The sequence below is a fragment of the Lipotes vexillifer genome, unplaced genomic scaffold (genome assembly GCF_000442215.2).
Source record: "Lipotes vexillifer unplaced genomic scaffold, Lipotes_vexillifer_v1.1 scaffold4287, whole genome shotgun sequence".
In the NCBI taxonomy this organism is placed as follows: Eukaryota; Metazoa; Chordata; class Mammalia; order Artiodactyla; family Lipotidae; genus Lipotes; species Lipotes vexillifer.
This window is the reverse complement of record NW_006773205.1, coordinates 1-24,925: the sequence shown is the minus strand read 5'-3', so window position 1 is coordinate 24,925 and position 24,925 is coordinate 1. Positions and strand designations below refer to the sequence as shown.

Sequence of the window (24,925 nt, the reverse complement as noted above, 5' to 3'; positions counted from 1 at the left end):
TAAAAAAAAAAAAAAAAAAAAAAAAAAAAAAGACCTTGGATATGTAGCTCCACAAGAAAGAAGGGCAAGAGACTAGGTGAGTAGTAAAGTCATATATTAGAAAGATATGCAATCAAAATATGAATATACAGATCCTTAGAGAGATTAGGCTAGCATTCAAAAAATGTTTTCAAGTTAGCTATATTAAAAAAGTTAATTACATATTATATAGGGTATACCCCTATATAAAAAAGACTTTGAAAATATAATACATAACTAATATTTTAAAATCTTGAATTTAAAATCTTGAATCTGGGACCATTTACTAATACACAAGCCAGACCAGATATATAACTACCAGAATCCTATAGCAAGCCATATGTGCTACTAAGTTTCCTGAATTCTGTAAGTTGTATCTATATACCAAGCATGTGTTTATCAAATTAGATACACAGAGCCCCCCTGAGGGGCCTTCATAGTCCATGTAAGGACCAGGTCTTTCATATAGGTACCATAATATACACCTTTCCCCACTCCAGATACTCTCAAAATACTAGCCAGGAATGAGGCATAGTTATATATATGATACAAAGTTACAGTGAGATGAATGGTAAGAGGCAAGGGTTGGTGGAAGGGGAAATAGAGAAAGAGAAAGCATCTTCTTTAAAAATGCTTATAAAGTACAAAAGTTAGCAGCCTAAGCACCAAAGAATTTTCTGCGCATCAGGGCACCTGAAAGACCACCAGGATAGGTGGACACCAGGGAGCAACTCTCAATGTGAACCCAAGCCAGAAATGTTTGAGATTTTGCAGTGCCGTCCAGAAGCAGTGGTAACAGACACCTTAGGCTCTCTGACATGTGCTCCGACAGAATCCCACTGCATCTACAAACTGCCATACCTAAACAGAGCCAAATAGCTAGAGCCCAGACCATGGCTCAGCTCCCACCCCTAAAGGCTCCCGTGGCCTGTATACAGCTCCAACAGGGAGCCATAGCAAAGCTCTAGAGCCAGTGACCCGACAGCTGCTGGTGACCTCACTGCCCCAGAATAAGCCTCAAGGGTAGAGCCAAGTACCTGGGCTATGGGGTCTCCTGAAGACCCATCCCCAAGCTTTGCCTTCACCCCTGAGCCCATCTTTGATTCTCACCCCATGGTGGGAAGTGCAAGGCATCAGGAAGAACATCGGGGCTGGGGATGGGGTAGAACACCCAGGGAGAGAAATGCTGTTAACCTCAAGTACTCTGAGTTTCAGTCTCAGTTTAGCTATTACTTGTTGGAAGATCAGAAACATGTTCTCTACCTCATTTACAATAAGCTTCCCAGTCTACTATGCAGGGAGATTACCTAAAAAAAAAAATCCAGTTACTGTAAGTGATGTGTTTTGATCGAATATTAACATGTCCAAGGGAACTGGGGAGACCACAGTTAACTGAAATCTACCAATCTTGTAAACAATAAAACCTACTGCCTCCTACACCTCCCTTTTTATCAAAACAATTTTTTTGAAAAAGCAAAGATCACTGATTTGGATTTTGTTTCTCTTACAATATTTCCTCCTTCCCCACTACCCATCCCTACCTTCTCCATTCCACTACTTGCAAGAGGAGAGGTATTAATGATAACTGAAACAGAAGATTTAGTAAGAAGGCAGATGCAAAGAGCCTGGACAATCCACAGACTGCTTTAACTGCTGCTAAGATAGAAAGTTTTCATGCATACACCACATTTACACCAACAGAAGAAAAGTCCAAATACCTGAAATTGTACAAATGTTTTTGGTAACTTCATTAGAAGATCAAATGCTAAAATTTTCACTTCTTCAAAAGTGCCAGTTAAACATTCCATTAGCGTTTGGAAACGACCAACATCAATATCATGACTCAGCTGATATACTGTTTGGACTCTACCTAAAATTTAAAAAAAAAATTTTTTTTAAGTGAACAGCAGTAAAAGGAAATCAACATTTTGAAGTTATGTGGCCAAATTTACAGAAAATTAGTATAAGAACTCACACCTTATATTTTACCCACAACAGCGTAAAAAATATTTCCAATAGTTTACTAAAATGATAAAATAATAAGTATTACAATTCTACAAATAGGAAATATTTTTCAATAACCATTTTTAAAAATTGAAGAATAGTTCATATACAATGTGTTAGTTTCAGGTGTACACCAAAGTGATTCAGATATATATATTTACACACACACACAAACACACACACATACTCCTTTTCAGATTCTTTTCCATTATAGGTTATTACAAGATATTGAATATACTTCCCTGTGTTATACAGTAGGTCCCTGTTGTTTACCTATTTGATACGTAGTAGTATGTATACATTAATCCCAAACTACTAATTTACGTACCCCCCTGCATCCCACTAGCCCCTTTGCTAACCATAAGTTTGTTTTTTTTGTCTGTGTCTCTTTCGGTTTTGTAAATAAGTTCATTTGTATCATTTTTTAAGATTCCACATATAATTGACATCATATTTGTCTTTCTCTGACTTCACTTAATATGATAATATCTAGGTTCATCCATGTTGCTACAAATGGCATTATTTCTTTTTTATGGCTGAGTAGTATTCCATTGTGTGTGTGTGTGTGTGTGTGTGTGTGTGTGTATGTCTACGTACACACACACCACATCTTCTTTATTCATTCGTTAATGGGCATTTAGGCTGTTTCCAAGTCTTGTTATTGTAAATAGTACTACTGTGAACACTGAGGTATATGTATCTTTTTGAATTAGAGTTTTTGTCATTTCCCGATATATACCCAGGAGTGGAATTGCAGGATCATATGGTAGGTCTATCTTTAGTTTTTTAAGGAATCTCCATACTGTTCTCCATAGTGGCTGCACCAATTTATATTCCCACCAACAGTATAGGAGGGTTCCTTTTTCTCCACACTCTCTCCAGCATTCATTATCTGTAGACCTTTTAATGATGGCCATTCTAACTGGTGTCAGGTGATACCTCATAGTAGTATTTTTTTTTTGCCACACCAAAAAAAATCCTGGGCTTGCAGGATCTTAGTTCCCTGAGGAGGGATCGAACCCAGGCCCCTGCAGTGGAGGCGCAGAGTCTTAACCACTGGACCGCCAGGGAATTCCCGCTCATTGTAGTTTTGTTGTTGTTGTTGTTGTTGTTGTTGTTGCTGTTGTTGTTTGCGGTACGCGGGCCTCTCACCGTTGTGGTCTCTCCCGTTGCGGAGCACAGGCTCCGGACGCGCAGGCTCAGCAGCCATGACTCACAGGCCCAGCCGCTCCGCGGCATGTGGGACCTTCCTGGACCGGGGCACGAACCCGTGTCCCCTGAATCGGCAGGCGGACTCTCAACCCCTGCGCCACCAGGGAAGCCCTCACTGTAGTTTGTATTCCTCTAATAATTAGCGACACTGAGAATCTTTTCATGTGTCAGTTGGCCATCTGTATGTCTTCTTTGAAGAAATGTCTATTTAGGTCTTCTGCCCATTTTTTGATTGAGTTGTTTGTTTTTTTGATATTAAGCTATATGAGCTGTTTGTATATTTTGGAAATTAATCCCTTGTCTATAGCATTGTTTGCAAATATTTTCTCCCAGTCTGTAAGTTGCCTTTTCATTTTGTTTGTGGTTTCCTTTGTTGTGCAAAAGCTTTTAAGTTTAATTAGGTCCCATTTGTTTATTTGTTTTTATTTCCATTACTCTAGGAGATGGACCCATAAAATATCGCTGCAATTTATGTCAAAGAGTGTTCTGCCAATGCTTTCCTCTAAGAGTTTTATAGTATCCAGTCTTATATTTAGGTCTTTAATCCATTCTGAGTTTATTTTTGTATATGGTGTTAGAGAATGTTCTAATTTCTTTCTTTTACATGTAGCTGTCCAGTTTTCCCAGCACCACTTATTGAAGAGAATGTTTTTTCTCCATTGTATATTCTTGCCTCCTTTGTTGCAGATTAACTGACCATAAGTGAATCAGTTTATTTCTGGGCTTTTTATCCTAGTCCATTGATCTATGTGTCTGTTTTTGTACCAGTACCATACTTTTTTGATGACTGTAGCTTTGTAGTATAGTCTGAAGTCAGGAAAAGTGATTCCTCCAGCTCTGTTCTTCTTTCTCAAGATTGTTTTGGGTGGTTGGGGGTCTTTCGTGTTTTCATACAAACTTAAAAATTTTTTATTCTAGTACTGTGAAAAATGCCATTGGTAATTTGATAGGGATTGCACTGAATCTGTAGATTGCCTTGGGTAGCATGGTCATTTCAACATTATTGATTCTTCCAATCCAAGAACGTGGTGTATCTTTCCATCAGTTTGTGTCATCTTCAATTTCTTTCATCAGTGTCTTACAGTTTTGGGGGGTATAGGTCTTTTGCCTACTTAGGTAGGTTTATTCCTAGGTATTTTACCCTTTTTGATGCAATGATAAATGGGATTGTTTCCTTAATTTCTCTTTCTGATATTTCACTGTTTGTGTATAGAAATACAACAGATTTCTGTATATTAATTTTGTATCCTGCAACTTTACCAAATTCATTGATGAGCTCTAGTAGTTTTCAGGTAGCATCTTTAGGATTTTCTATGTATAGCAACATGTCATCTGCAAACAGTAACAGTCTTACTTCTTTTCCAATTTGGATTCCTTTTATTTCTTTTTCTTTTTCTGACTGCTGTGGCTAGGACTTCCAAAACCATGCTGAATAAAAGTGGCGAGAGTGGGCATCCTTGTCTTGTTCCTGATCTTAGAGGAAATGCTTTTTGCGTTTCACCATTGAGTATGATGTTAGCTGTGGGTCCATCATATATGGCCTTTATTATGTTGAGGTATGTTCTCTCTATGCCTACTTTCTGAAGAGTTTTTATCATAAAAGTTTTACCATAAAAACAAAAGGGGGGAAAACAGACCTACAAAAACAAATCCAAAACAATTAATAAAATGGCAATAAGAACATAACATATCAATAATTACCTTAAATGTAAATGGACTAAATGCTCCTACCAAAAGACACAGACTCGCTGAATGGATACAAAAACAGGACCCATATATATGCTGCCTATGAGAAACTCATACAGATCTAGAGACACATACAGACTGAAAGTGAGGGGATAGAAAAAGGTATTCCACATGAATGGAAATCAAAAGAAAGCCAGAGTAGCAATATTAGCATCAGATAAAACAGACTTTAAAATAAAGACTGTAACAAGAGATGAAGAAGGACACTACATAATGATCAAAGGATCAATCCAAGAAGGAGATATAACAACTGTAAATATATATGTACCCAATATTGGAGCACCTCAATATATAAGGCAAATGTTAACAGACATAAAAGGAGAAATTGGCAGTAACACAATAATAGTGGGGGACTTTAACACCTCACTTACATCAATGGACAGATTACCCAGACAGAAAATCAATAAGGAAACACACGACTTAAATGACACATTAGACCAGATGGACTTCACTGATATTTAAAGAGCATTCCATCCGAAAGAAGCAGAGTCCACATTGTTTTCAAGAGCACATGGAACATTCTCCAGGATAAATTACGTGATAGGCCACAAAGCAAGCCTTGGTAAATTTAAGAAAACTGAAATCATATCAAGCATCTTTTCTGATCACAACGTTATAAGGCTAGAAATCAACTACAAGAAAAAAACTGCAAAATTCAAACACACAGAGGCTAAACAATATGCTACTAAACAACCAATGGATCACTGAAGAAATCAAAAAATACCTAGAGACAAATGAAAGGAAATAAGTAGTTTTTAAAAATTTGTTTAAAACTATTTCATTCTCTTTCAAAAAGTTATATATTATATATAAGATACCTAAGTTATTTTTCAAATAAACAAGTACAAACAAATAAATTCAGGAATACATCTTTTAAAAAAACCTTCATAAACTTTCTTGTCCTAGAATCCAAAGTCCTACCATGTCTTAGGTGAACTGACATAGAATAATCAATACAATGACATATCCTTTATATAATTTAAAAATCTGCCTGTTTGACTTGAATCTTATTCAAATATGTAGTTTTCCCTAGGCAACCATTCAACTACATGTATTACTTGCACTTAGGTTTGGTTGACTGAAAGAATCAGAGTGGAGGATGGAAGAGGAGGCAGTGATGTAAACAAAACAGAATGTGGGCTTCCCTGTTGGTGCAGTGGTTGAGGGTCCACCTGCCGATGCAGGGGACGCGGGTTCGTGCCCCGGTCTGGGAGGATCCCACGTGCCATGGAGCAGCTGGGCCCGTGAGCCATGGTTGCTGGGCCTGCGCATCCGGAGCCTGTGCTCCGCGGCAGGAGAGGGGCCCGCGTACCGCCAAAAAAAAACCAAAAAACAAAAACAGAATGTTAGGTCTCCCTCAAATAAATACCCGAGTAGGTGGATTACTCTGTGAATTTCCTATTATAACACAGATAATCATAATTGATGGATAAGTTGAGGTATCTGCATTGCCCATAGTCTATTATAAGAATATTACCCGCAGTTTTTTTTTAATAAAGATTGACTGTTACAAAAAAAAAAGGTTAAAATTATTATCAATATGGAATAATCATTTCAGTGTTTAATATACAAATGTGTGAACAGGTTGATTTTTTTAAAGTAACATTTACATTATTAACCATTGAAATAAACGATTATATTTATAGAAAAAAATAAAAAAGGCATATCCTAATACCATTCCTGGACATCAACAGTAAAGAAGGAATCTTTTTGCCATTCAGGCAAAAAGTTCAATTCATCTACAACGTGGAAAAAATCAGGCTGGCTTCACTCTGCCACAGCAGTATGTAGTGCTAGAAGATAGTGGAGCAATGCTTACCAAATCCTTAGGGAGAAAAGGGGTAATGAAAATCTACATATCAAAATCCCATTCCAGTATCAAGTATAACAGCAATATAAACATTTTTGAATGTGCAAGAAATTAAGAACTACATTTTCCCAAAAACCCTTCTCAAAAAAAGATGAATTTCAACCAACAAAGAAATTAACAGAAAAACTACCACTAAAGAATGATGACAGTCACCAAATCTATTTAATTCTTAAGGCTAAGAGTAAACCTATGGGAATAATGGATTTCATAGCAGGATGTGAAGAACCTTTAACATTTAACGAGTTAACCCCTCATAATACCTGAAAACATTTCTATGCTTAATTAGAGAAATGTTGCTCAATATAAATCAGCATGTGAATTCATTTAATCTTAACTCGCAAGTTAGTCCAACCCTGTGAAATTCATAGGGCAAGCAAATGAAGTTTTTGTCACTTCAATCACACCTCTGCTCAAATCTGCCTCTTCTTTTCCAATTTGGACACCTTTCATTTCTTTTTCTTACCTAATTCCTCTGGCTAAAACTTCTGGTACAACAGTGAATAGCAGCAGTGAAAGTAAGCATCTGTGTCTTGCTCCTGATCATAGGGGAGGAGCTTTTGGTCTTTCACCATTGAATATGGTGTTGTCTATGGGCTTTTCATGAATGTCCTTTATCATAATGAGGAAGTTCTCTTCTATTCCTAGTTTGCTAAGAGTTTATTTGTCTAAAAGGGTGTGGAATTTTGTCAATACTTTTTCTCCACTGAGATTATCATGTTTTTTTTTCTTTTGTTCTAATGTAGTGCATTACATTTACTATATTTTCTTATGCTGAAACACCCTTGTGTTCCTGGGATAAATTCCACTTACTTAGTCATGGTATATACTTTTAATATGCTGTTGGATTTGGTTTTCTAGCATTTTCTTTAGAATTTCTGCACCTATATTTATATAAGATACAGCTGTAGTTTTCTTGTGGTATCAGAGTGATACTGGCTTCATAGAATGAGTTAGGAAATGTTCCTTCCTCTCCAATTTTTTTGAAGTTTGAGAAGGAATGGCATTAATTCTTCTTTAAATGTTTGGTAGAATATACCAATGAAGCCACTCCCCTTGGACTTTTCTTTGCTGAGAGCTTTTCTTTTGAGAGGCTTTTTACTCCATCTCTTTATCTGTTATAGGTCTGTTCAAATTTTCTACTTCTTGGGCTTCCCTGGTGGCGCAGTGGTTGAGAGCCCGCCTGCCGATGCAGGGGACGTGGGTTCATGCCCCGGCCTGGGAAGATCCCACATGCCGCGGAGCAGCTGGGCCTGTGAGCCATGGCTGCTGAGCCTGTGCATCCGGAGCCTGTGCTTCACAACGGGAGAGGCCCGCCAACAACAACAACAACAAAAATTCTACTTCTTGAGTCAGCAATTTGTATATTACTAGGAATTTGTCCATTTCATGTAGGTTACCTAATTTATTAGATATACAATATAATTGTTCACAGTACTGTCTTATAATCTTTTTTATTTCTGTAAGGTCAGTAGAAATGTCTCTAGTTTTATTTCTGATTTTAGTGATTTACATCTTTTTTTAATTCTTAGTATAGCTAAAACTTTGTCAATTTTGTTTATCTTAAAAAAAAAACTTCTGGTTTTGCTGATTCTCTGTATTGTTTTTCTATTCTCTATTTCATTTATCTCCATTCTCTCCATTCTAATCTTTATTACTTCCTTCTTTCTGTAACTGTGGGGTAAGTGTGCTCTTCTTTTTCTAATTCCATGAGGTGTAAAGTTAGGTTACTGATTTGAGATCTTTTTTTCTTACATAATGTAGGCATTTACAGTTATATAAATCTCTCTATTAGCAGTGTTTTTGCTTCATCCTGTAAGTTTTGGTAAGTTGTGTTTTTGTTTTCTTTCCTCTCAAAGTATTTTCTAATTTCCCCTTTGACCCATTGGTTAGTTAAGAGCTCTGCTCAAATTGGAAGCCTTCTCTGACACGATTGTATGAAAGAGCTATTACTCCCAAACTCCCAGGCTCTCTATACTTCCCTGCACTTTTCTTCTTGAAATATATTTTCATACTACTTATCTCCATCTGAAATTCTACGTATCACTTGTTGACTTACTTAGTCTGTCTATCTTCACTAAAGTCTAAGCTCTAAAATGGGAAGCACTCTGTTTTGTATACTGTGTATCCTTGGCACTAAATAAATTATTTGTTGAACAAACCCTTTTAATCTAATTGTGGAATCCAATTTTTCACCATGAATACTGTGACATTTTATTCCAAATGAGAAAGATATATGTGGCTTATTCTTCTTGAACTAGGACATACTTGAGGAAAGGCAAAAGCCATTTTAACTAATCCCAAATCAGTCTTTCTATAAAATAATATAAAAACCTACATTAGTATTCTTGAGATAAAGATGAAGAATGAGTTTACATTTCCTATCCTGTATTTTTCAGTCATGCTTCTTTAGCCTCCTTTACAGTTAATGGGTACAGTATGGTTTGCTCTATTTACATTACTTCCCAGTTGTTTAATTAACATCATTACTGTGCCATCAGTCACTGCCCAATTATACATGACTCATTCATTAGAAAGATGACACAGGCTTTTCACTTTTAAAGTATATTTAAATATATTAAACTATTCTCCCAATGAAAAATTACCAGTGTAATTCAGCCTAGATATTTCCCATACACCTAGATGTTAACTATAAATATAGGAATGCACAGAAAACTTTTTGTTAAATGGATAATCAATCACTCTCAGGTAAAACCTTATTTTCTAAATTCAGTTGTAGTACCACTGAAATTCGCTAAACTGATGGGTACTCCTGTATTCATTTTCTGTGGATGCTGTAACAAATTACCATGACCTTGGTGGCTTAAAACCACAGAAATCTATTTTCTCACAGTTCTGGAAGCGAGAAGTCTGAAATCAAGGTGTCTGTAGGGCCATGCTCTCTCTCAAGTCTCTGAGAATTCATTCCTCGTCTCTTTCAGCTTCTGGCGGCTGCCAGCATTCCCTGGCTTATAGCCACAGCATGCCAATCTCTATCACCACTGTCACAATGACTCCTCCTTTTCTTTTTGTCACATTTCCCTCTGCCTCCCTCTTACAATGCCACTTGCAATGGCATTAAGGCCCATCCAGATAATCCAAGATTATCTCATTTTAAGATCTTTAACTTAATCATATCTAAAAAAAACCCTAAATAAGTAAGGTATTTTTTGTTTTGTTTTGTGGTATGCGGGCCTCTCATTGTTGTGGCCTCTTCCATTGCAAAGCACAGGCTCCAGACGCGCAGGCTCAGCGGCCATGGCTCACAGGCCCAGCCACTCCGCAGCATGTGGGATCTTCCCGGACCGGGGCACGAACCTGTGTCCCCTGCATCGGCAGGCGGACTCTCAACCACTGCGCCACCAGGGAAGCCCAATAAGTAAGGTTTAAATAAGTAAGGTTCACATTCACAAGCTCTAAGGATTTGGTACGGGTTTCTTTTGGAGGTCATTTTTTGTCCTACTACACTTACTTAATCAGGTGATCCAATTTATCAAGAATAATGGGACAAACTAACATCATGTATCTCCTGTTATCATGCCCTGAGAAAGAAACTACATCACCTATGCAGTATTCCTGACAAAAATGCATAACATGAATCAAGTCATAAGAAAACAATCAGACAAACCCAAACTGAGATACATTCTTCCAAAATGTTAATGTCATGAAATTAGAAAATTTCCAAATTGAAAGAGGTTCAAGATGCATAACAATTAAATGCAATGCGTGACCTTAGACTGGTTCCTGGATTGTGGGGAAAAATTTTTTTTCTACAAAAAGCCACTTATTAGGACAACTGGTACAATTTGAATATGGATTGTATATTAGATAATAGCATTGTATCAACATTAATTCCTGAATTTGATCATTGTGTTATGGTTAGAAAATTAATGAGAGGGCTTCCCTGGTGGCACAGTGGCTAAGAATCCGCCTGACAATGCAGGGGACATGGGTTCGAGCCCTGGTGCAGGAAGATCCCACTTGCCGCGGAGCAACTAAGCCCGTGCACCACAACTACTGAGCCTGCACTCTAAAGCCCGCGAGCCACAACTACTGAACCCGAGTGCCACAACTACTGAAGCCCATGCACCTAGAGCCCATGCTCCACAACGAGAAGCCACCGCAATGAGAAGCCCACGCACCACAACGAAGAGTAGCCCCCTCTCTCCGCAACTAGAGAAAAGCCTGCACACAGCAATGAAGACCCAATGCAGCCAAAAATAAAATAAATAAATTTTTTAAAGAAGAAAATTAATGAGAGAGAAACAGTGAGGTAAAGCAAATATCACAAAATAACTTATGAGTCTAAGTAGAGGGTTCATGGCTGAACTATTCTTGAAACTTTGTTTATTCACTGAACTATTCTTGAAACTTTGCTGTTAGTGTCAACTTTTTCAAAACAAAAACTTGAAAAAACTGGTTTTCTTCAAATGAAGCAAGTCTGTATTAACAGCAAATAACTGCCAAAAAATTATACTTTGCCTAAAAATTTAAACTAAAAAGAAAAGTCCAACTATAGTGTAAAGTTTCCTGGTCCTTTGGCCATTCCCTCCAAAAGAGCAGTACATTTTCCTGTTTGTCCACCGTCAAGCAAGACTGAGCACAAACAAGAAATCATCATTAAAATACACATACATTCATGTATGGAGATAAAAAGAATCATTTCTTGTCAAAAAGGAAAATAAGGGCTTCCCTGGTGGCGCAGTGGTTGGGAATCCGCCTGCCAATGCAGGGGACATGGGTTCGAGCCCTGGTCCGGGAAGATCCCACATGCTGTGGAGCAGGTGAGCCCTGTGCGCCACAACTACTGAGTCTGCGCTCTAGAGCCCGCGAGCCACAATTGCTGAAGCCCGTGCATCTGGAGCCTGTGCTCTGAGGCGGGAGAGGCCACTGCAATGAGGGGCCCATGCAGTGCAGTGAAGAGTAGCCCCCGCTCGCGGCAACTAGGGAAAGCCTGTGTGCATTAATGAAGACCCAACACAGCCAAAAATAAATAAATAAATAAAATTTTTTAAAAACTTAAAAAAAAAAGGAAAATAAAACAACACAAAGAAAGAAGTTAAATATTCATCCTGTTGAGTACCCCACAGAGGAGATACAAAGGGTATGATTAAACCAGAATGCCTGGAAATGACATCCTTATATTGTCTTTCCAAAACCAGATTCAGACTTATGAAACAGCATATAAGGGAAACCACATTTTAACCACAGAGACTCACTGAGGAATGTTATACATAAGAGAAACTATTACTATTTTAATTTTTTAAACTTAGAGAACAGATTGGGCACTATCCTAAAATAGCAACATACAAATTAGGGGAATGAGGGCAGCAACTCATCTCATAATAAGCATAATCCATGAAAACTCCAGTTTCGGGTCAGCAAATAACAATCACTGAAAAGTTTCTCTCCCTTCTCTGCCCCTTACTGGCAAATTGAATTATGTCCAAATAAGAATTATATAATGAGACTTACATTATATAATGAGACAACAAACCTGAAACTTCAAGTAAAACAAAATATTGAAAAAGTATGTTTTGCAAGAAAACAAATACTTTCCCCAAACATGACTGAAAACTTACCTTCTGGCACAGGAAAAACTTCAGCTATTGAGCCTAAAATGGTTAAAGCTGAAAATCTAGTTGGGTAGGAAGAGCCAGGAAATAATGCTTCAAAAAGACTTTTGCAAATGGATGACATGAAATTCTAAAAAAGAAAAATTACAGTAAATATAATTGAGCTAACTCACAATAGGTTATCTTGAAAATATCACTACTATTACTCTGAAGAGTGAATTTTTTTCTAATTTAGAGAGAAAAGATTTTTTTAAAACAATATTAGTTGTTCACTTTACTTGACAATTCAGATTGGCACCCTTGACCATGAGCTCATGACTTCAGTGAACCTTATCTTTGTAGAGTCAACAAGAAGTACGGAAGAAAACGAAAACACTAATTTAAAGAGATATGTGTGCCCCCATGTTCACTGCAGCATTATTTACAACAGTCAAGATACAGAAACAACATAAGTGTCCAAGGATGGATAAACAGATAAATAAATCAGACAGAAAAAGACAAACACTTAATGATCTCTCTTTTATATAGAATTTAAAAATTAAAAAAAAACAAAAACCAACCTCATAAATACAGAGAACAGACTGGTGGTTGCCAGGGGTCGGGTGGGGGAGGATTTGGAAAAATGGGTAAACAGAGTCAAAAGATACAAACTTCCAGATATAAAATAAAATAAATAGGCCATGGGCTGTAATGTATAGTAGAGTGACTATAGTTAATACTACTACATTGTATATTTGAAAGTTGCTAAGAAAAAAAAACTTTTTCTAACTTTGTATGGTGACAAATGTTAACTAGACTTAATGTGGTAATCATGTCCCAATATACACAAATGTCTAACCACTGTGTTGTACACCTGAAACTATTATGTCAATTATACCTGATTTAAGTTAAAAACAACAACAACAAAGAGTACAATTCTAAATGTAGTCCAGACCAGAAAAAAACATTTTTCTGGTGAAAACATGATCCATTCTGCCCTGACTTGTGTTAAAGTTGTATGAATATTGATTTTCTTCACCAGAAAGAAGCATTCAGGCATCAAAGGTATATATACTTTTTTTTAAAGTTTTAAAATGACCAAAGACATATCCAATATATACCACTTGACACATTTGATAAATACTTGATATCTGGCTATAATGACATATTTCATGACAAAGATCTAGCTATTCCACTGTCTTCTATCTGCCTCTCTGAGACTCCTATTCTACCTTTCTGTTTATACAAATGATTAGAAATGAAAACTTTTAGTAAAATGCAATAAAAAAAGCAATGTGGGAAATAGTTTATCCAGGATAAAGTCTTCTTCCTCTAAGTAAAAATAATAATAATAATTTCTCCATAAGACCAAAGGAAGAACATATAAGGAAAAGCTGTGATTCTCAAGCCTCTCATACACTGCTATGCCCTGACAACATATATTTGTAACTAAGCAGCATATAAGCAGCCCTAGTCCCAACCATCTTTAGATAGCATTCCTGCATTCATTTCCTTGGTTAAGGACATACAATCTTGGTGATTTATCCTGTAGACCCTTACAAGCCCTAAATAAGAGTTTACTAGTTTATTAATTCTATTGGGTTTCAAAGGAATAGGGTAGTTATTGAAAATATCCTAATTAAACTAGTGTTAATTATAAATGAGTAGTATAGTATTCACATTAAATGGCAACAAGTTCATCCTTTAGGATTTATCTTATCCTAACTGCACTGTCAATTGTATTTTCAGATATAGTTGTTCTTTCCCTCAACCAGACTGTAAGCACAATGGAGGCAGGAACCACAATTTAGACATTTATGTCCTGAACACACTGTACTACACACATAGTAAGGGCTCAATATATGCTCTAGTCCCTTTTAATGTCCCTTGGCGAGGATTCCAGATACCATGGCCTAGCATTCAAAACTCTCTGCTACCCATCCCCAAATTGATTTTCTAACTCATTTCCCGTTATTCCTCTGTCCGGGGACTTCCCTGGTGGTACAGTGGTTAAGAATCTGTCTTCCAATGCAGGGGACACGAGTTTGACCCCTCACTGGGGAACTAAGATCCCACATGCCGTGGAACTCGCATGCTGCAACAACTGAGCCCGAGTGCTCTAGAGCCCACGTGCCACAACTAGAGAGATCGTGTACTCTAGAGCCCACATACCACAATGAGAGAGAAGCCTGCACGCCGCAAGAAAGAGCCTGCACACTGCAATGAAAGATCCTGCATGCCACAACTAAGACCCGGCACAGCCAAATAAATAAATAAATATTTTTTAAAAAAACAAATAGTTAAAAAAAAAAAAGTACTCTGTGCTTCCAATGCAAGGGGCATGGGTTTGATCCCTGGTTGAGGAACTAAGATCCCACATACTGTGGGGCATGGCCAAAAAAAAAATCCTCTATCCCTCAAGTATCTTATATGTCATTCATACTAGTGAATTCACCACTATCCAAATTTTCCCTGTACTCTCTTACCTCCAAGTCTTCCCTCAAGCTGGTACTAGGGAAGAAACTATTCCGATTTGGTTGTCCAGAGCAGATATGGATTGTAGTCAGGCTCTACCACTTCCTGGCTGAGGACCCTTGGATAGTTTGCTCATTCAACTTTTCCAAGCTTCACTTATATCACTGGTTAAGTGAGGATAATAATGCCTATCTCACAGTTTCATTATTAAAGATTAAAGGAGAACACGGATATAAAGCATTTTATACTTGAAAGTACTCTAGCTAACATATTTTTAAGTACTCTGTCATACTAGAGTATGAAATAACCTCCTTCACTAGACTAGAAGACACCTTTTCCCACTCACAGCCTTCTCTTCTCCCAGCACTTAGTCTGCTGACTGGCACTGAGTCCACCACACACCACACACGACACCCACTATTCTGATGACGATGATACAACAGTTCTGAAGTTGCAACCTCCAAAAGCCACAAGAGCCAACAGGTGGGAGAAAAATATCAGAACTATGAGACTGACTCAGATCAAGACTCTAAAGGACTAGTTTTCAAAAAATATATATTCATAAGCAAAACGAAGAAACCACGCATACATGAAAATTCAGAATGTCAAACCACAAAATCAGTTTTGTGTTTCTAAGTACCTAATTGAGATTTCACAAATGTCATTTTATCCCCTGCAAAAAGAAGCAAGGTGTTTCTGAGATCATCTAGCAATGATCTAAAAAGGGCTAAAATATAACTGTTACACACACACAGTAAATGCTCTATACTCTAGTTACTTTTAATGATGCCCAGGAAGGCTTTTTAGAGTGATTTAGAGTTTGCAAAGAACATTCTTGTTTAATCCTCAAAACCAACGTTTTCAGAGAGGTTACTCATCCCACTTATAGCTAAGTAGACTCATGAAAATAAGCCAAGTAGTCAGTGGCAGATTTGTTACTAATCATGTCCTTCAAGTTTAGGTTGTGACTTTCTCATCTTTCGTTGTTGAGATTTTACAAAGATGAAGCTGATTTCAGCCTCTGTATAGGAATGTTCTTCTTTAGATGATTTTTAACCTTTAGTAGGTAGTAAGTATAGCATGGTTCCAATATACCATTTATTATACTTGTTTCCCTAAATGAGATAAAATAGATGAGCTCTGTCCTCTATCTGGGTCTTAGGAGAAAATAAGTATCTGCTTCTGAGAGGAAAGATTTGGAGTAAGAAACCAGTGAAAAGCTCATTCTGTTCTGATGGGACAGAAATTGAAGGTTGTCAAGCTGAGCCCTGGCCCAGACTGGAGCTGCTATATCTGGGGATCCATCCATGACATTAACCTGGTGCACTGAAATCCAGTCCTACTCTTCAAGTTCACTCCAAAACAGGATAGAGAGGAAGCTCTTAAGAGGACCATGGGCCAGAAGTCACAAACATCAAGCCACTGTTAAATCACGTTAGACGAAAGGGGAAACACGCTCAGATGCAGCAGTCATCTACCCCGGGGAGGGGTGGAGGAATCAGGGCTTCCAATTACCTTTTTTAAAAGTACTAAATTCATCTGGCTCACAGAAGCTGTAAAACATCGAGGTTAGCTCATTAATGTTATTCTATTTTTTTTAACATCTTTATTGGAGTATAATTGCTTTATAATAGTGTGTTAGTTTCTGCTGTATAACAAAGTGAATCAGCTATACATATACATATATCCCCATATCTCCTTGCTCTTGCGTCTCCCTCCCACCCTCCCTATCCCACCCCTCTAGGTGGTCACAAAGCACCGAGCTGATCTCCCTAGGCTATGCGGCTGCTTCCCACTAGCAATCTATTTTACATTTGGGAGTGTATATATGTCAATGCTACTTTCTCACTTCATCCCAGCTTACCCTTCCCCCTCCCTGTGTCCTCAAGTCCATTCTCTACGTCCGAGTCTTTATTCCTGTCCAGTCCCTAGGTTCTTCAGAACAATTTTTAATTTTTTTAGATTCCATATCTGTGTGATAGCATACGGTATTTGTCTTTCTCTTTCTGACTTACTTCACTCTGTATGACAGTCTCTAGGTCCATCCACCTCACTACAAATAACTCAATTTTGTTTCTTTTTATGGCTGAGTAATATTCCATTGTATACATGTGCCACATCTTCTTCCCCCATTCATCTGTTGATGGACACTTAGGTTGCTTCCATGTCCTGGCTATTGTAAATACAGCTGCAATGAACATTTTGGTACATGACTCTTTTTGAATTAGGGTTTTCTCAGGGTATATGCCCAGTAGTGGGATTGCTGGGTCATATGGTAGCTCTATTTTTAGTTTGTTAAAGGAACCTCCATACTGTTCTCCATAGTGGCTGTATCAATTTACATTTCCACCAACAGTGCAAAAGGGTTCTCTTTTCTCCACACCTTCTCCAGCATTTATTGTTTGTAGATTTTTTGATGATGGCCATTCTGACTGGTGTGAGGTGATACCTCATTGTACTTTTGATTTACATTTCTCTAATGATTAGTGATGTTGAGCATCCTTTCATGTGTTTGTTGGCAATCTGTATATCTTCTTTGGAGAAATGTCTGTTTAGGTTGTCTGCCCATTTTTGGATTGGGTTGTTTGTTCTTTTGATATTGAGCTGCATGAGCTGCTTGTAAATTGTGGAGATTAATCCTTTGTCAGTTGCTTCATTTGCAAATATTTTCTCCCATTCTGAGGGTTGTCTTTTCGTCTTGTTTATGGTTTTCTTTGCTGTGCAAAACCTTTTAAGTTTCATTAGGTCCCATTTGTTTATTTTTATTTCCATTTCTCTAGGAAGTGGGTCAAAAAGGATCTTGCTATGATTTATGTCATAGAGTGTTCTGCCTATGTTTTCCTCTAAGAGTTTTATAGTGTCTGGCCTTACATTTAGGTCTTTAATCCATTTTGAGTTTATTTTTGTGTATGGTGTCAGGGAGTGTTCTAATTTCATTCTTTTACATGTAGCTGTCCAGTTTTCCCAGAATGTTATTCTATAACAGACTTCAAGTCCAGCACTGGTTCCGCAACTCAGGCTACCCTAAGAGAAGTTCCAAAGCACTAGAAGGAATATGCAAAACCCAGCTTGAAGGAAAAAAGCACAGAAATACTATTCACCAAGAGTATTTACTTCTCTTTAATGTTTATTCAAAACTGTTTTAGGTTTCTTAAAAATCTGTATATCTAGAAATCTATCACCCACCTTATATTGCCGTAAAGATACAGAAGGGTGCTGTCTGGTTAACTCATTCTCTGGTTCATGTTTGGATTTACTCTGTTCCAGTTTATAAAGTACCTGAGAACTTTCCTGTATCCTACAAAACAACTTTGAGAAGAAGAAAAATGAAGCATACGTGAGCCACATTAACCTTAAACATCAGCTTGAAAGGCAAAGGAAGAACTTTCTAAATTCTTTAGACTAAAACGTCAGGCAAGGGGAATACTGGTTTTTAAACTCAGTATTTAAACATTGTTTCTTTTTGACAGAAAATTAACCTTTACATTTTAAAAACCAAAAACCAAATATTACTGCAAATCAGAATCCACAGTCATAAAGCCACAGTTCTATTTCCCTTAGGTCGGCATGAACCTAAAGATGATATACTCACTTCTACTCTCTACCAACTCTTCACCCCAGAAGTGTATCAGGTGATTAATTCAAGCTGAATTATTCAATAATGACTATTTCTTGAGGCACTTACAGGAACGATAAAAATACAAAGACATCCTTCCTCCTCTTACTAAAGTTTTCTTAAAATACCTTATACCCTGAAAACTCCAGTGCTAGATTTTTTTTTTCCTTTCAAAAAAAGAGTTCAAGGCTGACTTATTACACCAAAGTGAAAGGACTTTTCACTCTGGATTTTAACCCTAAAAATAAACTTTATGGAATCACAGAACAAAGCATTCACAGAAGGTCCATGAAGAGCTATGGTAGTCCAATCCCATGACCCTTATTCCCACACTCTCCTCGGATCTGGGCTCTTTTTAAAAATAATTCCAGAGCAAAGTTCACCACTTTCCTACACTTTCTGAAGAGAAATTCTACCTTTTTAAGAAGAGAACAAATCTGTTGCCGCACTCCTGGAGACTGACTGTTAAGATTGTATGTGATAAAGAACTGAATGCACTCCATTTCTTCTGTGGAAACAATTTCTGTGCTTCGATTACATTCACAAAGCAAGCCTAATGTATCGATCCGTACCTAAAATACACCAAGCAATAAAATATTAATTTTTCAATGAAATAAGCAAAGCCTAAACCACTTGACGAGTTTAATTATTTACACAGGCTACCAAAGGTGGGAAGGGTGGAGAGAAGGTAAACCTCAGTTTACCCATGTGTACTTCAGAAAGGTTCCATAATCCCAAAGTTCCTGTGGTTATTTCCTATAAAATTATTTTATTAAATGTATAAATTGGGTATTTTATTAAAGTCAAAAATCTTAGAGATTCTTATTCCACAGTAATGCTCAACTTCATTCTTTTTTCTCAGTGACCACTCTGCCCCAGGACCACATCATCTCACTCTCCAGTTACTGTCTTGAACATCGCACTGGTTTCTTTTTGCTCCCACTCTGGAAACTCATCTCTGTTTCCATTCATGCCACTTCCTGGCTGAAGGAAGAGTGGCTCTGCTTCCCAGTTACCAATTGGATAAAATCTGAAGTCTTCAACCAAGCACTGGAGGCTTCCATAAAATGGACAAAATACTCCACTCCTGCCAAACGATGTCTTTAGTCACCTTTCAGCCCTTGTTTACTGTGTCCTTCCATTTTTAGTAGGCGCCAGTGCTTCCCCTCCTCAGATCACATTTATCACTTTCCTACTCAACCACCATCTATACTCAGATCAATCTCTTCTTCTAAGCTTCCCCAGTCTTTATGCATAAAGGTACACTTGTATCTGCATTGTCTTCTAAGAGTTTCCAGTTGTCTTATGCAGGTTTCCTTATTCTCTCAACTAAACTTTAAGCAGCCTGAGTGCAATGTCTACACTCTTCCCTTTCTATTCATCCTTCTTATGGAGCCCTTAAAACAGTGCTAGGCATAATGTAGGGGCTTCTATATCACACTGTTAAATTAATAAATGAATCAGGGATCTACCGCATGTATGAATTCCCAGTTATTTTGTTTACTTACTTGGCAGTGCTGATGAATTAAGCCTTGCTTTATTCTTGCACTGGACACAAGGTCCCTCCAGGCATCAGTTGCAGACTGAAGATGTCCATGAGCTCTAGCTGTTCGTAGACAAGCCATCAAAGCTCCCAGAGCCCCTCTGCTGTCATAAGACCCTAAGGATGGAAAAGATTACTCTTGGCTCAAAACACAGTAACAAAGACCACCACCGTGCTATTTAAAAACTACAAAATTCACATGTTTCCAGTTAACATTTCAAGAAACAAAAATCATATTTTAAGCTAAATTCTAACATGAATTAGTGTTTCTATTATAAAATCATTATTTAAAAGGATTTAATAGTTCTTAAATCAATAATTTCAGTAAGCATAATCCACTTATTGTTAACTTAAAAAAATCATAATTTTTGGCTGATATTTTTACCTTTCCCTTGACAGTTAGAAAATAGACCATCAAGTCAATCAGGAAAAAAATCAAGTGAAGAAATATTTAAAACAATAAAAATAACTAAAATAACTTTCAGCCGAAAATAGGAAAAACACTTCAGTGGCTAAAGACCATTATTTCTCTAAAAACAAACACCGAACCTCTCTGTATATTTTGGAGTTACTGTTTCTTCTTAGCAAAGGAGATAAAAGGGGGATCACAAAGAACCTGATGCTTTCAGAGGCCAGGACATCAGCCGTTACTAAGGGGACAGGGAGCTCTGGCTCACAGGACACCTTGATTTAAAATAAAGACTGCCTAGCTTCAGAAGAGATTCACGGATCCTCAGCTTTAGACGGCTTCTCAAAAATGCAAGGACGATTATTGTTAAAAATTATAAATAAGGCTCATTTTTGTGTACAGGAATCAAATTTTCCAGCTATCTCATGGTTATTCTTTGAAGGACTGAAAGATTTTAACTTAAATTTTAGTTAGAAATACTCTTAAAATGTGGTGTAGGGTACCATATTCCTGCTTTGTTAAACAGAATATGATAATTTTAAGATTTACATGAGGAGTCAGGATCATCGTTTTATATATTAATTACTAAATTATGCTTCAATGCAGTGATTCTTTCAAGGTTACTGAGTTTCAGTGGGATGTTCATGCTTATTCTAAATGACCAGAGAGCTGTTTCCTGAGGTCACGCTTCTAAATTTTTTATCTCTTTCCCAGAGACAAATATTTGCTACTGCCAATTTACCTGTCTTTAACCTTGCCTAAAACAATTTTTAATTACTATTTCAATCACTTGAATAAGCAAATTATATAAAACACACAAACGTTTACTCCAGTCTGACAATCAACTAATAAAAACTTGGTAAAATGAATTAAAACCTAGTAATAAAAGAAACCTCATAATCATAACTGGGATCAATCCTCAGCCTGTAGAAATGACTTCAGCCAAAAAACTCTATTCAGCTAGGTACAGGAACATTCGTTTCAACCCAAAATTTCTATATTTAATATCCTCCTTTACTATTAACAGAAATGATAATATTTAAATTTGCATATGGGCAACATCTGCCTAGGTACCTAAACTTAAGCATCCTAACTAGAAATTACTAAAACAAAAAATTCATTTTCTTACCAGTTTTAGCATCAGCAGAAGTCTGAAGAATCTTTACCATGTAGCTTAAGCTTTCAGGATTGCAATTCAATAATTTTGGCAAGTAATAATCAATCACATAAGATTTTTGATCCAGATTTCCTTCACACAGTATAAACAGGAGAGGAGAAACCCAAGTCTCATGCCACTTGTCAATCCAAGTGCTGTCAACAGCCTGGGATTTCAAACAACTCTTATGACTTTTAAACATGGTTTCCAAGAGGTCACTTGCATAAGGCACCAAGGACTGGTCCCCCATCACCTCTAAGATTTGCGATGGGATAGTTTTAGCTAATGCCAAAATATGTTCAATTCCTATGTAATCTACTAAACAACCAAGGCATGTGTACTTTCCTTTACTATGCCATTCCAATCGCAGAAGACTCTCAGTCAGTTGAAAAATGAAACCATCAGCAGCCAAATCTGAACCTGACTCTTCCAAGGCAAGCTGGTGCATTTGGAGAATATTTCTGAATATGATTTTGGTTTGGTGTCTCAAAGCATCCAATGGATGTTCCCAGTGGGTATAGACATATTCCAAAAGTCTCCTAACCATGTCTGAATTTCCATTCAGACGGTCCTTTAGGCTTGGGGAACTTGATTCAAGGACTTGTATAGCTGAATTAGTCCAAGATGCCAAAATTCTAGACAGAAACATTTCCAGAGTTGACTCCTTGATCCTGAAGAAAAATGAGTCATATTATTTTATACTGACTAGTAAAAGGAATTTCATTTTATAATCACTCAGACTTTAAAAATATCAATACAAAATATAAAGAATGATCAGAAAATTGAATCATTATTAAATTTACAACAAAAAATTACAAAGCCAAAACAGATCTCAAATTTGCATATGAATCTTTCCATTTCGTAAAAACGAATCCATAAAAGGACACAGGGAAACTTTTGCAGGTGATGGAAATGTTCATTATTTTGACTGAGATGCATCTTTCACAGGTGTTTTAAAATATACTGAGGGGCTAGGGAATATTAGTGGGAATGGGGTTTCTTTCTGGGGTAACGAAAATATTCTAAAGTTGACTGTGGTGATAGCTGCACAACCCTGTAAATATACATACTAAAAAAAAATTGAACCACATGCTTTAAATAGGTGAATTATATGGTATGTAAATTATATCTCAATAAACTTATAAAATAAACAATGAAGAATAATTTTTAAATTACTTTAAAATATGCACAACTTATATCAAAAAAATACAAAACACAATCCAGTGAAGTCAGAAGACCTCATTACATTTCTGGCTTAGGTGCTTAAAAGCAATATGCTATTAGGTAAGCATTTACTTTTCTAAGCTTCACTTTACCCATTCAACAGATTAGATTTCCTATCCTATCTATCAGACATGTGAGGATCACACTGAACTACCTATGCTGAAGTTATTTGTAAACTCTAAAGCATTATATGTATAGAAGTGCTTATAATTTTTTAAAATGCTTGCATTATCTATTGCAAGACTGAATGTTAAAATTAATTTTACAAGTGTTCACTACAGGTTAACCTGCACCAATAATTTCTCTCTCTCTCTCCCATCATCCCATCTTCTCCTGTTCTTGTGTGTGTGGTATGCGGGCCTCTCACTGTTGTGGCCTCTCCCGTTGCGGAGCACAGGCTCTGGACATGCAGGCTCAGTGGCCATGGCTCACGAGCCCAGCCGCTCCGCGGCACGTGGGATCCTCCCGGACCAGGGCACGACTGTGTCCCCTGCATCGGCAGGCGGACTCCCAACCACTGCACCACCAGGGAAGCCCTATCCTGACCACTTTTCATTGAATTACTAAGTAAGCCAGCTCAGCTGCCATCTTTTAAATGTCTGACAAGCAAAGCAAAATATGAGAAAAAACTCACTGTGAACTCAAGGTGAACAGAACACGCACAGTATCCAAGAGCAGGGCCTCCCCACTGGGGCCCATCCTCCCATCCTGCCAATCCAACATGGTGAGTGTCCCCTGACACAGGAATAAAAGAGCTGACTGGGAGACATCAGCACAACAAAGGCTCCTGCAGCAGTTCAAAAGCCACTCGGGGATGCTGGTGTGGTCCACTGAACGGAGAAGCAAACTACTAATCTGGAAAAATATGACAGAGCTGATACACATAAAGCCTCTAAAACTTTCCAGATATCCCAAAATATAAATCCAAAATTCTCTTTCCCCTGAAATGTCCTAGGAAAAACACTGAATCTAAAGGTGAAAAACCCACAAGTGTTAAAATTATTATATCAAGAGGAAAAAAATTGAATCTAAATACATGAAATGTTTTGCTGGTTTGAATGTACTGGGAGAGCACAACACATTGCCACCTGCAGGTGGATGAGATTATTAACTCATGCTTTTTTAGAGGTGATTTGAGAAATTAAAATTTTTAACTTTATCCAATGATAATTACTTTGTGTGAGCTCATAAAACAGTATACATCTATTTTGTATAAAGTCATTTTGCTCTTAGTAAAGAACTAAAATAAGTTCCTAGATAAAACAGTAAGGAACAAAAAAACTGCTAGTACTAAATACAAGAATTGTATTATCAACTTATACCTTCCATACAATCAAATTCCCTGAACAATTGATTCTAGTACAATATTTGGGTTATTCTTAATAAAAATAACATTTATCAAAAAGTTATTACTGTATATATCTATACATTAATCTCTAATTTTAATAACACAAATATCTTTTATGATACTGAGAGATGGAACTGAACAAACAACACTAGAAAAAAACAAGGATATACACCCAAAAATGTTGATAATGATTATCCTTGTGAGAGAGATTTACAGGTGACTGTTATTGTCTTCTTTCTGCTTTATTCAAATTTTTGGAAGTCACTTATTATAAGGGGAAAAGGTTACCAGAAAGATTCTGACTATGCAAAAAACTTTTTTTAATTCACTTCTTTAAAAAAAACTTTTTCTAATTAATTAATTTTTGGCTGCGCTGGGTCTTCGTTGCTGCATGCAGGCTTTCTCTAGTTGCGGCAAGCGGGGGCTACTATTCACCGTGGTACGCAGTCTTCTCATTACGGTGGCTTCTCTTGTTGCACAGAATGGGCTCTAGGCACATGGGCTTCAGTAGTTGTGGCATGAGGGCTCAGTAATTGTGGCTTGCAGGCTCTGGCACACGGCTTAGTTGCTCCACAGCATGTGGGATCTTCCCGAACCAGGGATCAAACCCGTGTGCCCTGCACTGGCAGGCGGATTCTTAACCACTGCGCCACCAGGAAGTCCCTAAAAATATTTTTTAAAACATGTGTTGGGGGCTTCCCTGGTGGCGCAGTGGTTGGGAGTCCGCCTGCTGATGCAGGGGACGCGGGTTC

At 37.3% G+C, this 24,925-nt stretch overlaps 1 protein-coding gene across 1 annotated transcript in view; it reads right to left on the bottom strand.

Annotated features, from left to right (window-relative positions):
* The window catches only part of LOC103070786 (thyroid adenoma-associated protein homolog), a gene marked incomplete at its 5' end in the record, with an annotated part of 114,557 nt that extends 90,877 nt beyond the window's left edge, over nt 1–23,680 (bottom strand). The window contains 7 exons of the mRNA XM_007448156.1: nt 1,737–1,888; nt 12,430–12,553; nt 18,064–18,186; nt 18,910–19,065; nt 20,002–20,153; nt 21,575–22,272; nt 23,460–23,680. Of these exons, the coding sequence (XP_007448218.1) occupies nt 1,737–1,888; nt 12,430–12,553; nt 18,064–18,186; nt 18,910–19,065; nt 20,002–20,153; nt 21,575–22,272; nt 23,460–23,680 (1,626 nt within the window). The remainder of the gene's footprint in view (nt 1–1,736; nt 1,889–12,429; nt 12,554–18,063; nt 18,187–18,909; nt 19,066–20,001; nt 20,154–21,574; nt 22,273–23,459) is intronic.
* Between the last annotated feature and the right edge of the window lie 1,245 nt (nt 23,681–24,925).